Source organism: Anolis sagrei, chromosome 4 (assembly GCF_037176765.1).
Source record: "Anolis sagrei isolate rAnoSag1 chromosome 4, rAnoSag1.mat, whole genome shotgun sequence".
In the NCBI taxonomy this organism is placed as follows: domain Eukaryota; kingdom Metazoa; phylum Chordata; class Lepidosauria; order Squamata; family Dactyloidae; genus Anolis; species Anolis sagrei.
Window position 1 is genome coordinate 50,267,413 of NC_090024.1, and position 15,370 is coordinate 50,282,782.

General features: G+C 38.6%; 1 protein-coding gene across 1 annotated transcript in view; it reads right to left on the reverse strand.

Annotated features, from left to right (window-relative positions):
* The window catches only part of RP1 (RP1 axonemal microtubule associated), a 222,929-nt gene that overhangs the window by 16,695 nt on the left and 190,864 nt on the right, over positions 1-15,370 (reverse strand). Inside the window, exon 47 of the mRNA XM_060775314.2 lies at positions 12,260-12,408. Coding sequence (XP_060631297.2) covers positions 12,260-12,408 — 149 coding nt within the window. The remainder of the gene's footprint in view (positions 1-12,259; positions 12,409-15,370) is intronic.

Genomic DNA, 15,370 nt, shown 5'->3' on the forward strand with positions numbered 1-15,370 from the left:
GACCAGACAGAAGGGGGGTGGAATAGCATTCCGTATCAGATGTAGGCTAAGCAATACAACTGTTAGGTGGTTCTGTAATTGGTTAAGCAACTGAACCCAAAGAGTGCTCACCAATGGTTCTTCTTCATCCTGGAAAGAAGTGACTAGTGGGTTCCATCCTGGGCCCAGTACTGTTCAACATCTTTATTAATGATTTAGATGAAGATATTAAGGTCATGATTATCACATTTGCAGATGACTCCAAATTAGGAGATGACAGGATCAGAATTCAAAATAACCTTAACAAATTAGAGAGCTGGGCCAAAATTAGCAAAAATGAATTTCAACAAGGACAAAGGTAAGATGCTACACTTGGGCAAGAAGTATGGTGTCTAGATCGAGGGAAGTCATGGTGCCTCTCTATTCAGCTTTGGTTAGACCTCATCTGGAATATTTTGTCCAATTCTGGGCACCACCATTTAAGAGAGATATTGACAAGCTGGGAAGTGTTCAGAGGAGGGCAACGAAAATGATCAAAGGTGTGGAGACCATACCCTATGAGGAATATCTTAAATAATTGGTTATGTTTAGTCTGCAGAAGAGAAGGTCAAGAGGAGACATAATAGCTATGAATAAATATGTGAAAAGATGTCATAAGGAAGTAGAAATAGGCTTGTTTTCTGCTGCTTTGGAAACTAGGACTCGGAGTAGTGGGTTCAAATTATAAGAAAGAAGTTTCCACTTGAACATTAGGAAGAACTTCCTGACTGTAAAAACTGTTCAACAGTGGAACTCTCTGCCTTAGAGTGTGCTAGAAGCTCCTTTCTTGGAAACTTTAAAACAGAGGCTAGGGGTACATTTGTGCTTTTCCTGCATGGCAGAGGGTTGGACTAAATGACCCATGTGGTCTCCTCCAACTCTTTTGTTCTATGATTCAGTCTTCATGGATAGAATTGTATTGAATGGTTATTACTGTTTCAAATAAATGCAGCTTCTGAAAACACTAGTAAGTTTAGATCCTTGCTTCTGCTGAAGAAATTGGTCCCTTTCCTGCATCAATCCCATTATGCTTGATTAGACTAATCTTGGATAAGCAAGTTATGGGTTGCATTTTAATGCCTGAATTATCTAATTAGAAAATGTGAACCGTCTAAAATCCCTTTGGTTTATTGTTTTAATCTACAAGCAAATTGGCTATAGGTCCTACTTTATAGAGAATATCCCTCGATTGAAGGGTCATTTAGGTGAAAGACCATCAAGTCCAAGTCCAATGTAAAGATAAAGAGCCATAAAAAGGGCGGGGGGGGGGGAGAGAAGGCACAAAGTAGCATACTAAAAGTTAGTTCCCACACAGATGATTGAGTAGGCACAGAATTCACTTGGTCACATAGGCCTGGGTAACAACGGAAAAATTTGTTTCTAAAATCGATTCATTTTTTGGGGGTTTTTTGCATTTCGTTATTTAAAATAATTACAAAATTTTCCTTTAAAAAAGTTCGATATTTACAAAATTTTGTAAATGTGAAAAAAATTACAAAACATTAACGAATCTATTTCCGAAACAATAACGAATCGATTCGTTAATGGCAGACGCGACCGCGAAATACGCTAAAAAACCTCCAAAAACTTCTGAAGCTTCCCTCTCCCTCTGTTGTTGACTGTTGGTGTGATATTATAATTTTTTTCACTAATTAAACAAAAAACAACCATAAAACTTGCCCCAGACATGCGGAAATAATAACGAAACGACCTCAAAACAATAACGAAACGAATACAATAACGAAATACGAAGCATTTACAAAACTATTTAAAAATTCGTTTTTTAAAAAAATTGCTCCAGAATGGTTCGTTATCGTTTTGTAATTGAAAAAATTAACAAATTATTAATGAATTACGAATTAACGAAACGAAACCGCCCAGCCCTATGGTCACAGCCTTCTTCTGTGGACTAGTAAGTCCACAGAAGTTATTTCTGTTAGTTCTGACCTTTAAAACTCTTTACGGCCAGGGTCCATCGTACCTTAGGGACCGTCTCTCCTTCTCCCATCATCACAGGTCGCAACAACCAGCCCAACACAACTTACTCAATATACCAGGTCCTAGAGAAGTGCACTTGGAAAGGACCAGATGCAGGGCTTTTTCTATTTCTGCCCCTGCCTTATGGAATTCCTTGCCGCCCTACATGAAAGCCATGCGTGACTTAGGGCTTTTTTACTCAAGCACTTAAGACCTGGCTTTTTACTAGAGCATTCAATCCTTGTTGATTTTTAATTTTTGTATGTATGTATTTTATCTTTTACAATTTAGCTGTAAATCGACTAGAGCATTCTCGGATGGAGGGCGATTAATAAGTAATTAGATGATGATGATGATGATGATGATGATGATGGACAAAGGGATAGGTAGGTGTCAGGAATGCTTACAGTGAGACTCCCCCAGGCATGGAGTTTGAACCTTTTTTTGTAACCTTTTTTGGGGAATCTTTTTTCTAACGAGGAACAGTCACTGGTAGAGGCATATGCAAATTTGCCAAAAAAAGAGCAATGGGATATCCTAGAGAGGTTAGAGGCACTAAGTAGCCATCTAAGGGAAATATATACGGAAGGGCTATATCTTAATGAAGCAGGACACACTAATCCAAAGGAATGGCAAAGAGCAGCTCAGAATAGTGAAAATTGGTTGGAGATGAGATTTTTAGACTCTGAGGAGAGATTTGAGCTTTCCATTAAACACCTCCCACTGACCCCAGAGGTGAAAGTCGTGAAACCCCGAATTACTAATCCATGTGTTGTTCATGACAATCCCTGGGAGGCCCTCATGAGTATTGAAGCAGAGGACAAGGGACAAATTGCAAAAGAAGCATGAATGTCAAGTACAAATTGTGGTTTGAAACAGCCCCCAATCATGCAATTCTTTCAACATGTGGTGCCCAGAAATAAAGAGACCATGGTAAAGGAGAGCTCTACTCGTCCACTCAGAAATAGTGATATTCAGAAACTTAGTTACCAAAGAAGGACAGGAGAGTCATTAAATCTGACAAAGAGACAGCATGATAAGCTAGTAGAGCCTATGCAGGCTGAACTACACCTAACTGATCCTGGCTTGAATAACCATAGCCCAAAAGCCTCTGCTCAGATTGAATTTCTGCACATCGGTAATGATTCAGATCTATCGACACCAGCGTGACAATTACACCTGCTATCCTGGAATATAATGGGATGGACAAATAAGTTTCATGATGCAGATTTTGCAATTTATCTGCAACAATTCAAAATTATTTGTTTGCAGGAGACAAGGGCCACTAAAACTAATCTACCATCACTTCATGGTTTCAGAGCACATTCAGTTCCAGCAGTGAAAACAAGCTCAAAAGGCCGTGGTAGCGGGGGCCTTACCATATTTACTTCAGTAGATTTGCACGTGGACATTCAACCTTTGGATAGCTCCATCCAGTGGCGGCTCAACCATTACGCAAAGTAAGCATTTGCAGTATAGTTGATTTTGCCCAGGGGTGCTCTGGAGGCACTCTTGGGGGAAATAGACCTTGACATATGCCAGTTGTAGTTACTGGGATGTATAGTTCACCTACAATCAAAGAGCATTCTGGACTCCACCAGTGATGGAAGTGAACCAAATATGGCACACAGAACTCCCATGATGAACAGAAAATATATATCAGTGATTGGTTGGGGGGGGGGGGCAAAATACTGTTTGCTTACCCTTGAAAATTACCTAGGGCCGCGTCTGGCTCCATCTCACAATATATACAGGCCCTCCTCATTAAGAGCAAGTATTTTGGTTATGTAATCTGTACTATTAAAACCAGGCCTGATTTCAGATGCCAACTAGCATTCATGGAAATTCACTATCATCAGTTATATCAGCCTGAAAAAAAATGTTAGTTTTTCCAGAACTATATTCAGGTAATTTCTGTAGAATTACTGAAATGTATTTTTTCTTATAAATGAAGGTGCCTCGGAAGAAAGTTTGGAAACTTCAGCTAGTTCAGAAAACAGTGGAGTGACCACTACTAGTCAGATTGTTATGTAGCAACTGCTAGATGAAAAATTTAAAAATCTTCATGCTGATGTTCAGTTTGTTCTGAGTACAAGCCAATTCTGATGTAGATTTACTGTGCTCTAAAGGGTATGGGACAAGAATATCTGAAATACTGCCTCTTCTTCTTAATTAAGATGATCTTGTCCAGAACCTATTATTGTTTGCATTTGTTTCATTGTAGTTCTGGAAGCATGTCAGTCTTGCAAAACAACAACAACAACAAAACAACCCAAAACCCCAGTGAGCTTTTCGGTTACCATACGTTGAAACCAACTTAAAGGCACACAGCCACAAAGATACAGCGTATGTGTGAACCCATTTCGGATTAGCATATTGAGGTAAAAAGTGGCAAGCAAATATATATAACATCCACTTTTATTGGGACCTTTTCTGGAATCTCTGACTTTATAAGTTGAACTGCACTAAGATCAAGATGATCATCAGTCCCCAAAATGTTGCCAAGACAAGTAAACCTAATTTAAAACTACTGCTAGCCCTTTTAGTACGACCACTGCAAATCAGTAAGAAATATTACAAAGTCAGTAGCTTTGTATATACTGTAAGGGAAATTAATTGCAGGACCTCCTGATATGTGGCCATTTATTTATCCATGTAATAAACATCCCTCATTTCTCCCAGTATGAGATCCACGGGAGTTTACAACCAATTAAAATCGTATTAATACAAAAGTTTAAAATATTTAGGTATGCAATCTATTAAAAATACAAAGTTAAAGCAGTTTAAAACACATTTAGAATACTCTGGAAAAGATAACACAGTACGCCCTATTAGAAAGTCCTTTTGCAACATCAAGTAAGAGCCAAAGCCTTGCTGGAATGAAACAATTTTTGCCTGCTGGAAGGACAGAGAAAGGGCCAATCAAACTTCCTGCAGAGTCACAGCCTGGAAGCAGCCACTTTCTCTTGTGTAGCCACCATATGCACTTGTGATAATGGTGGGAATGAGAGAAAGCCCTCCACTGAGGACCTTACAATTTAGCTAGGCTCATAGAGAGCCTTTCCCTTCAAGATCATAAACTCTGAGAATTCCAATCCATTTCCTCAGCCTGAATTGGCTTTATTCTGTATCCATCAGTGTCAACTCTGAAAGCTTTCTCTTGTCCTTCATGGCAGCAGTGGAAACCTCTGCATAACCATCAATCATATATCTTCAGTAAGCCAGACTTGCTTAATGGCTGGTTAGAGAAAACTATTTCCCCACAGAAAAAGAAATGGTGAATCAAGAAAGATCTTGAATCTTTTGTCTTGCAGCTCTGAATGTCAAGTGATTTCTTAACAATCCATCATTTTTGCTTAGCTCCCATAATACTCACTTTCAATTTTTGATACTTATACTAGAGGCTATTTTAAACGAGCTTAGTTTGATAAAAAATAAACCTATGATCTATGGATTTTAGACTGGGGCCTGATTATTCCTCTCTTTCTTTTGGAGATACCTCACTGTTAAAAATAGAATTACTGACAGACTGCCTGAAATAAAGAGGAATAAAGTTACCTCCTTAAATTCAAAACTGGGACAACTATGAATAGAGGCTACTATAAAAAGGACCCTACCACAGGGCTATCCTCCCCTTCTACTAGTTCTCTTAAACTATACTTTCCTTTGGAAACATATTCAGAGGGAAAGTCAAACACAAACATCTGGGTAGCAAGGATCAGTTTATTTAACTGAGAACAAGATATGCAATGGGAACATATTATTGTGTCTGACAGGGTAGTAAGGATCCATCTGATTTCCTTGTTACCTCTATCATGAACAAGCTATCCCCTGCCTTCAGATCTAAGCAGCTATTCATCTGGGAAGGAGATGTTTTATGACTCCTTTTAGGGAGACTTTCAAGATGCTTCCCCAAATAATGGCAGCAGTGGAAATATTTCATTACAGCAAGGCTTTGGCTCTTACTTGATGTTGCAAAAGGACCTTTTAATTGGGCGAACTGTTATTAGCCTCAGGTCATACCAAAGTGTCATCTTTTTCCACCACTAAACTCCAGGTGGATAAAGTGGAAAGGCAGGTCAAATAATGACATAAAAGGGATCTCCTTTCACAAGTATGGTGCTTGTGGGTACCTAGCAGTCTAATTGTTTTATAATTTATCTGATATTTTTAATTGTTTATGTTTTATTTGTAACTTTTTGGATTTGTCCCTTGTAAGTCGCCCTGAGTCCTCTTGTAAGTCACCCCTAGTTGGCGGGGTATAAAAATAAAGTTGTTATTATTATTATTATTATTATTATTATTATGGATGCTTCCAGACAAGATAAAAGTCCTGGCAAAAGTGGAGCTATTACTCTCCTTGGTTACAGAACTTGTAGAAATTATTCCCGTCTAATAATAACTGAGGACTCATCCATGCTTGAAATACAGTGGAGTTGCCTCACCCATTGCTTTGTTGAAGTGTGGTGGGGATGTTATTTCTTCCTGTTCCCTAAAATGTAAGGAGGGAGGGAGGGAAGTTGAGACAGCGACAAAGACCATACAAATGTCTTTGTAATACCCAGAATGAACTCTGAGAATGCAGTCAGGTATAAGAATTAACCCTGCATGTATCAGAATATCCGATGATGAAAAAAAATACACCACACCTCCTGACCTGGGTTTAAAAGTTGCAGTTCATCTTGGTCCATTAAGAGGCACAGCTATTCAATAAAATTAAACACTATGTATTTTTCCATTACATATTAGAGAAAACTGCAAAAGTATCGCCTATAGATTAGTGTTTTAAAAAACATATCCACACCATATACGCCAGTTTCATAATTTAGAAGTCATGTAAGGTTTAAAATCCTTATGTAAATGCTACCACTCAAATTCACTAAGTTCAAAATATAACTCATAAATATACCAGCCTGTATGTGATTGTGTCCAGCTAAGCAAGGAAAGAATCTAATTTTCTTCACCTCTTGAAAACATATTACATATTTCAAATGTTCCGATATATTCATATCCCATCAATCTGCTGTTTATTACAGACCTCAGCATTAGGCCTGGGCGGTTTCGTTTCGTTAATTCGTAATTCGTTAATAATTCGTTAATTTTTCCATTTACAAAACGATAACGAACCATTCTGGAGCAATTATTAAAAAAACGAATTTTTAAATACGTTTTGTAAATGCTTCGTATTTCGTTATTGTATTCGTTTCGTTATTGTTCCGAGATCGTTTCGTTATTATTTCCGCATGTCTGGGCCAGTTTTATGGTTTAATTAGTGAAAAAAATAATAATATCACACCAACAGTCAACAACAGAGGGAGAGGGAAGCTTCAGAAGTTTTTGGAGGTTTTTTAGCATATTTCACGGTCGCGTCCGCCATTAACGAATCGATTCGTTATTGTTTCGGAAATCGATTCGTTAATTTTTTACCATTTACGAAATTTCGTAAATATCGAACTTTTTAAAAGGAAAATTTTGTAATTATTTTAAATATCGAAACAAAAAAAACCCCAAATACAAATCGATTTTAGAAACAAAATTTTGCGTTGTTACCCAGGCCTACTCAGCATTTGTATAAAGCCAGGGCCATATCTTGACTTGCTATACTACAGAAATGCAGTTCCACTGAGTGACAGTTACTACACTGTCAGGGGAAAATATTGGTAGGCAAAGCACATTTTCAAATGTCACAATACATTTTAAGGTGAAATATGCAGATTCCATGCCCATTATATTGTGAAAGCCTACCTTCTTCTGGATCCCTGGCTTCTGACAAGGAAATGTAAGGGGTCAAGGAGAAAGGCGGCTTGCTTAGTAGGAATCATATTGCATTGATGGCTCCTTTTATTTACTTTTTAAAACATGTATATAGAACAAAGAAAGTGCATTGCAAAGATGAGGAATCTGTTGTTCTCTGGAGCTGCTGAACTTGTTGTATTAGAGCCTGTTGGTAACACTGCAAGTGGTAGTATGGGTGTCAGAAGAGGGAAAAGGAGTGCTCAAGAGCTAGATGAGGAACAACAGTGGAAAAGGATCCGGGATATACTTATGTCACCTACCGATGAAGATTTCTTCGAAGGGTTTTCTGAGAGTGAAGGGTCAATGAGTGATGAGGAGGAAGGAAATACAGTGGATGTGAATAGGGGAACTAAAAGGGTTACTCGGGAGCAGGAATTGGATGAGGAGCGACAGAGGAAGAAGATCCGGGATATACTTACTGCTCCCACAGATGAAGAGTCTTTCATGGGTTTCTCTGGGAGTGATGGGTCTGGGAGTGATGGGGAGAGGGATGACACATTGAATTGGACCAAGGTGCAAGAGGTTTGATGTATGTACTCAGTCAACGTCTAGTGACACATTTGTGGGGTTTTCTAGTGGTGGGGATTTGCAATCAGGAGATACTGTGGAGTCTTGGGGAGAGCTAAGTCTTGACAAGAGGTGGAAGAGTTGGAGGGATGGGCATCGGCGTTCAGGTGCAGAAGCAAGGATAGCTGTAAGGATAACGATGGGGTGGAGGTCAGCTCATCATCAGATGATGAGGTGTAAGATAAAAGTAGGCACTGAAATGGAAGATCTTTGCAAAAGGCAAAGTGTTGGTTTTGTGCCTTGGGTTTTGTCGCTGCCGCTTTCGTGTTGGGCTTGGGTCCTGGATCTGCAGGTTGCTGCTTCTGTTCATATTACAACTCGGCTTGGATTCTCGTGAGTGCATATTTCCCCTTCCTTGACTTTGGATTGCTTTTGACGACGACGCTGCCCACGTGGACTTTGGAACCTTGCAACTTTGGACTTGGCTTTCTTCGACGTCGGACTTCATTTGACTACGGCTCTTTCTTCACGGCTCTTTGTTTGTTCATCCTTCATTTGCTGTGTTGTTTTGTGTGACTTTGGAAGCACTTCAGTTTAATTTGGATCTTTTCTCTGGATAATCCGGGTTATTGCTTTAGTTTGCTTTTTAAGCTGAAACTTGCTGCTACTTTTGAGTTTTGGCCAGGGACACTGAAGTAAGTGTCTCTGAGTCCCTTTTGCTTTGTATTAATAAACTATTCTTTTGGACATACTCTTGAGTCTGGCTCTTTAAGGCATCTGGGTTCCGACAGAACTACAGTATGAATAGCCAGAATAGCAAAGAATGATTTTGAAATTATGGATGTAAAATTATATGATTCAAAAGGTAATGATAATAGAATGTAAGAAGTTGAAGAAAGGTGGAACCATGTCAAGAATTATATTATGAATAAATCCAGAGATCAGGCCATAAGAAATAGGATAAAAATGTTATGCAGTATGTAAACCTAGAAGGCTTGTCTCAAAAAAGATTAATATGTAAAAGAAAATAATCCTTGTGGTGGGAACTGTAAATGTTGTGTATGTGTATGTCCTCTCTCTCTCTCTCTCTCTCTCTCTATATATATATATATATATATATATATATTATAATAATAAACAAGAATAACAAACAATGAAGGTTATTGGAAAAACTCTGGAGAACCAACAATATCTGGTTCTTAGTTACAATTTATTTATTTTACTTATTTATTTAATTTATATCCTGTCTTTCTCGCAGTCTGGGATCTAAGACAGTTATGCATTGCTACATCAATTCATGAAAGATTTTTTTTTGATAAAAATCCATTTAGGGTTAAGGGGATTGTGCATATGTAGCGGCAGCAAAAGAAGAATAACAAGAACCAAATAGTTAAGGAATGTTTTATTTGTAGAATAATGAAAACATCATGGAAGGTTTAATCTTCTAGTGAAATTCAATCAACAGTTTCAGCATGCTTGCAATCTGATATGCAGATCTAACCCTAGGCTACAATACACAGAACAACAAAAAGAGAAACCACATTGCAAGATGCTGTGTGTTCGTGAGAGTTCAATAAATAACACCAGGGCATGTCTTCTTGGTGATTGATTTAGTTTACTATGTACACACAAACAAGGAAAATGAATGTGCACTGATTCAAATTTTGGATCACATTGTACAACTCTATTTTTTTCTTATAAAAATCGCTGGTATCATTCTCTTATAGGCATGACCCTGTCACAAAAATCAATATGAGGAAGGTTTTTTCTTTGCAACAATCTTTGCCCTCCTCTTCCCTGAAGTGACAGGTGGCTGTAAGTAGCAAACATGAAATCCAGGGCAGCAAAGAACAAGGAGAAGAGGAACGAGAAAGCCTTTGGTATAGTGCCTCATGGTACAACATAAACATGAGAAGAATGTCTGTGTGTGTGAGGAATGGAGATAAGAAGGCTAGAAGCAAATGAAGGATGAGAGAAAGTAGGGCTATAGAAGAAATAGGAGAGAGGAGGAGGAGATTAGAAGACCGAAAATGGCACAAGCTGCCACTCTGGCTAGACTTTCCATGCCCTTGCCTCATTCAAGATTCTATCTGGAAGCCAAGAGTAGAAAAATAAGCCCCTTGTAAGTCAATCTTCTTCTCTTGGCTATAAGGACAATGCCTTTCCTTTTCTTCCTTTGCAGTGACTACACAATCCAGGGAGAACTACAATTGCTAGCACAATATTACATTAGCCAACAGGATTCCAGCCACAAACTCCATGTGCATGGGTGAAGGTAAAAATTACATATGAGTTCCATGTTGAGGATGATAGAGAGTCCACTGCAACCTGCAAGTATTACAGATCTACCAGGGCCTTAATCTGGTCTTGATATATATCCAGTAGGCCTGGGTAACAACGGAAAAATTTGTTTCTAAAATCGATTCTTTTTGGGGGGGGGGGGGTTGCATTTCGTTATTTAAAATAATTACAAAATTTTCCTTAAAAAAGTTCAATATTTACGAAATTTCGTAAATGGTAAAAAAATTACAAAACAATAACGGAACAGTAACGAATCAATTCGTTAATGGCGGCCGCGATCGCGCAATACGCTAAAAAAACTTCTGAAGCTTCCCTCTCCCTCTGTTGTTGACTGTTGGTGTGATATTATAATTTTTTTCACTAATTAAACAAAAAACAACTATAAAACTTGCCCCAGAAATGCCGAAATAATAACGAAACGACCTCAAACCAATAACGAAACGAATACATAACGAAATACGAAACATTTACAAAACGTATTTAAAAATTCGTTTCGTTTTTAAGTTGCTCCAGAATGGTTCGTTATCGCTTCATTATTAAAAAAAATAACGAATTTTTAACGAATTACGAATTAACAAAACGAAACCGCCCAGCCCTAATATCCAGAAAGGAATGATCCCTTGTAACATGGACTAAGCAAACCAGTTTATCAACTTAATGAATTCACTCAAGTTAAGGGTCTTCAGGAGGTAATGATCCACAAATATATTTTGAGAAATACTAACACAGAGACAAAGGGAAGCTCTTGATTATTGTAATTATATTGTAGAAAATCCTATTAGCTTGGTAGTGATTACATCTACATATAAAGTATTTATCAAGTTAGCTTCTCTAGATGGATGCCATATCTTTCACAAGGATAAAGGAGATTAACTGGAAGGAGATGAAAATAAATGTCAATGTAATAATGAAAACAATATATTAATATAATTTAGAACTGTGGTACAGTTGCTACCAAGGAGCAACCTCTCTCACAGCATTTAATTGGCAAAAGTAACTGCTCCACAGAATTATCTTCATTTCATTATCCTTTGCACTTTAATACTTAAATGATGTTTCCTGCTACACATAACATCTTATGTTTTACTGCACTTGCACTAAATCTATCTTTAGTAAACAACAGGTTTCCAACACATTCAATAACATCACATACAGTTATAAGAATGCTTCTATAGGTTATAAAATGCAGAACAAGAAAGAATACTGTTGACACTAGAAGTGATAACAAGTTAAGGAAAATATATTACTGATTATGAAGAGAAATACTTCTTTTATATAAAATAATTCACCTTGAATTGCTATGCTAAGCAGATTTGACTGCTAGTAAGCCCCACTCTACAATGCAATGTGTTCCTGGAGAAAACATTTGCAGAATTGCACACCAAAAATTATTGGCATTGAAAATCTTGAAAGACAGTATTTTATGCAATACGGGTCAACTGACTAATGAGAAATCCAAACAGAATGAAATTATTAAGAAGATTAAATGTTTAATGCTCATATTTTCATGAAATGTCACTCACTGCTTTCTCAAACTAACTAAAATCTTGACCAAATGCATAGCAAACATTACTACAAGGAGATGTATGTGTAGATTTTTTTTTGATGGAAGGAATGGCTAACTGATAAAAGATACAAATTAGCATTCCTGTCAGCTTACCTTCCCCTTGGCAAAGCTGTCCTTCTCGTTCCTTGGTAATTTCCTCTTTCCTGTGTCTCCTATTGATCCTTTCAAAGTGATATACACATCTGAGTCTGTTCCTGACTCCAAGGATGAGTCCGTTGAGATATACAAAACATATTGTTTAACTAAGGAAACATAAAGACATATTAAGGGCCTGTATACATGACCAACAGCAACAACAATCACCACTTGGACTCACTTCAGATTCAGCATAATGCATGGGGGTTTCCAATGAGCATCCCTGGTTTTCTGTCCTTAGGGCAATGTTGCTCTTCTTCAGGCAAAAGCACAGGATACTCTGGAGTTTGAAGAAAACTCTGGAGTATCCTAAGGCTTTGCAGCCATCTGGATTGGATCCATTTAGGCCCAATCTACTGTCCAGACAGATGCTGCCATCACACCACCACCTTTTTCCTGAACTGATTAGTGCAGGTAAAGTGGATGGCTCATTTCCATGTCACACTGTCGCTCCTTGCAGACCATGGAGCACCCGAGATCTGTTGTATCTGCTGTTTTCACAATTGTGGACCCACATGGTCACAAAGAAGGAGGGGATTGCTCTCTCCCTTCCTTATTGCTTATGTAGGTATACCATTTTAACATCAGCAGATGGTGCAGGTGACAGTCAGGAACTGGTAGGGGGCTCCATGACTGGTAAGTAATGGTGACACAGAGATGAGGGGATGGGCTGGACAATGTGAACACTGTTGCCAGATTCAGCAGGTACTTGCTGGATCTGGGGCAGCTCTGAGGCATCTCTGGGGCATAAATACCCTGGAGTAACCTGCCATGTTTAGATAAGCCTAAGAACTTAATCTCATGCAAGATTACCCCCCCCCCAATTTCTACACACTTTATAAACCATTCATAAACGAAGCAACATGGTCCCCATTATACAATGTAAGGGGACTTCTGCCTCTTGCCCATGCTGCTTCATATTTGATCTGTTTCTGAAGTATAGTGAAATTGGGGGGGGGGGGGGAGGTTGAGCCAGTCAGAAAGCATCTAATGTGTCTAGAAATTGGAGAAAGCAAGGAAAAACATGTGTCAAATTTGCCCGTCTTAAATCGCTCCAGTGATGTGGGGTCATGGGCGTTTCTGTGGGCAGGTAGGTAATTTTAAAATTAATTTAAGTATAAGAAATAGTGCATTCTCCAGAGATCACCACTCTGTTACTTCTGCACCAGTTGTGCTCATACCTTGGGAAGTCAAACTTGGCCATGGCAGTCATATGGAGGAAAGGGCAAGCCTTCGGGATAGGGCAATATGATAACAACAGGAAACCATCTGGTATGGCTGGTTTGAGATAGTTTTAACAACTGATTTCAATGTTTCTGTATATTTATAATTTGTTTTATTCTGGCATTGAATGTTTGCCATATATATGGTCTGCTCTGAGTCCCCTTTGGGGTGAGAAGGGTAGAATATAAATGTTTTAAATAAATAAATAAATATTTCTCCTCATATTATTCCAGGTGTTTGAAATTGTGCCTCTATCTATCTATCTATCTATCTATCTATCTATCTATAAACACACACACACACACACACTAAAGTTGTGCCTACGCACACACACATGTTCTTTTAGGGAAAAGTAATAGCAACCTAATATGAAAAGAAAGTTGACTTGTGCCTCCTTGAAAGTATGTGGCTTGGGAAGGAAAGCAGCCCATAGATGTAGTGTCTTAAGAAAGAGGCTTGGGAGCAGCCCATAAAAGTTGTGTCTTAAGAATGGTGTTTGGGAAGGAAAGCAGCCCATAGAAGTGGTGTCTTAAGAATGATGCTATCCTCTAAGCAGATAGTTGAACTAGAGGCAAGAGGAGGCAATCCTGATGATGTTCTAAATTTCCATCAGTAATCATATATAAAGCAGTATAACATTTAACTTCCTCACATAGCCCTTGGGACAGTACCTTTTTAACAGTAGTCACCTGGGAAATGACAGGCACATGGAGGGCCTCATGGTGCCCTGCACACCCTCCCTCCTTCCCCCACCACATGGTGGGAATGGGAAAAGGCTCCCTGTCCCCATCATATGGGTGAAAGGGTGTCAGCATATGTTACTGTGTTGCCCTTTCCCCAATCATATGGAGGAAAGGGCAAAAAAAGGGGTAGCTCCATTGCAGCTACCCCAAACACATTTTCCTCCCTGTTGTGGCATTAATGGGGATGGGTTCAAGCCAGTGTCATCTGATGGTACTCAGCAGGCTCCATCTGGAAGAGAGAAAAGGGACCACAAACACCCCACCCCGCCCTATGTGAAGAGGTCCATTGCAGAGCATGCAGAATCCTCTGGGGAGATAGGGTAGAATATATATATGTAATCTAGCCTTACCATCAATGCAGCATGGTAAGACAGATGTCTATTTAGATTCTCCTCAAATATCTCAAATGATACATCACTTTCAAAAGCACTCTATACTACTTAGGAAGTTTCTCCAAATATTTAACCCATATCCTCTTCCTTGCACTTATGACAGAAGGCTCTCACCCTGTCTTCCCCAAATATACAGTATCTTTGTTCTCATGGTTTGTCAAGGTGAGTTTCAACTTGTGCAGGGATTGATAAGACTCCAGGGTAAGGCTTTGTGTTAGATTCCTTCAAACTGAGAGATATTTCACATGACCATTTTTTCAACCATTTATTATTTCCACATAATATATGGTTCTTGGCTATATTTTTAGTGTGAAATGCCCTGGAGGATGGACTTGTGTGTAGAGAGGCACTAACATACAGTAGTTAAGAAGTCCATACAGAGGGATGATGCAGTAAAAACACATTTGTCAGCATCCTCTTCTGCAGTGTCACCCAGCTACCTCATAGCATAAGCCCAGTGAAGAAATATACTAGTTTTAAGTTTAAAGGATCTTTTGTTGCCAGAAATTCTCTTCTGCCAACAGAACCTTTTTCTGTTTGATGATCTCAGAGATCTGCTGACAGAGCCAACTCTTGACAGAAGAGTAAAAAAAAGAAGTAGAAAAGGGTCAGGATGAAGGTGGAGTTAAGTTATATCAAATCCAAACATCTTCCAACAGAGACATAATTACAGTGCCTACAGAAATTTATATCAGAAGAGGGTAGTCCAC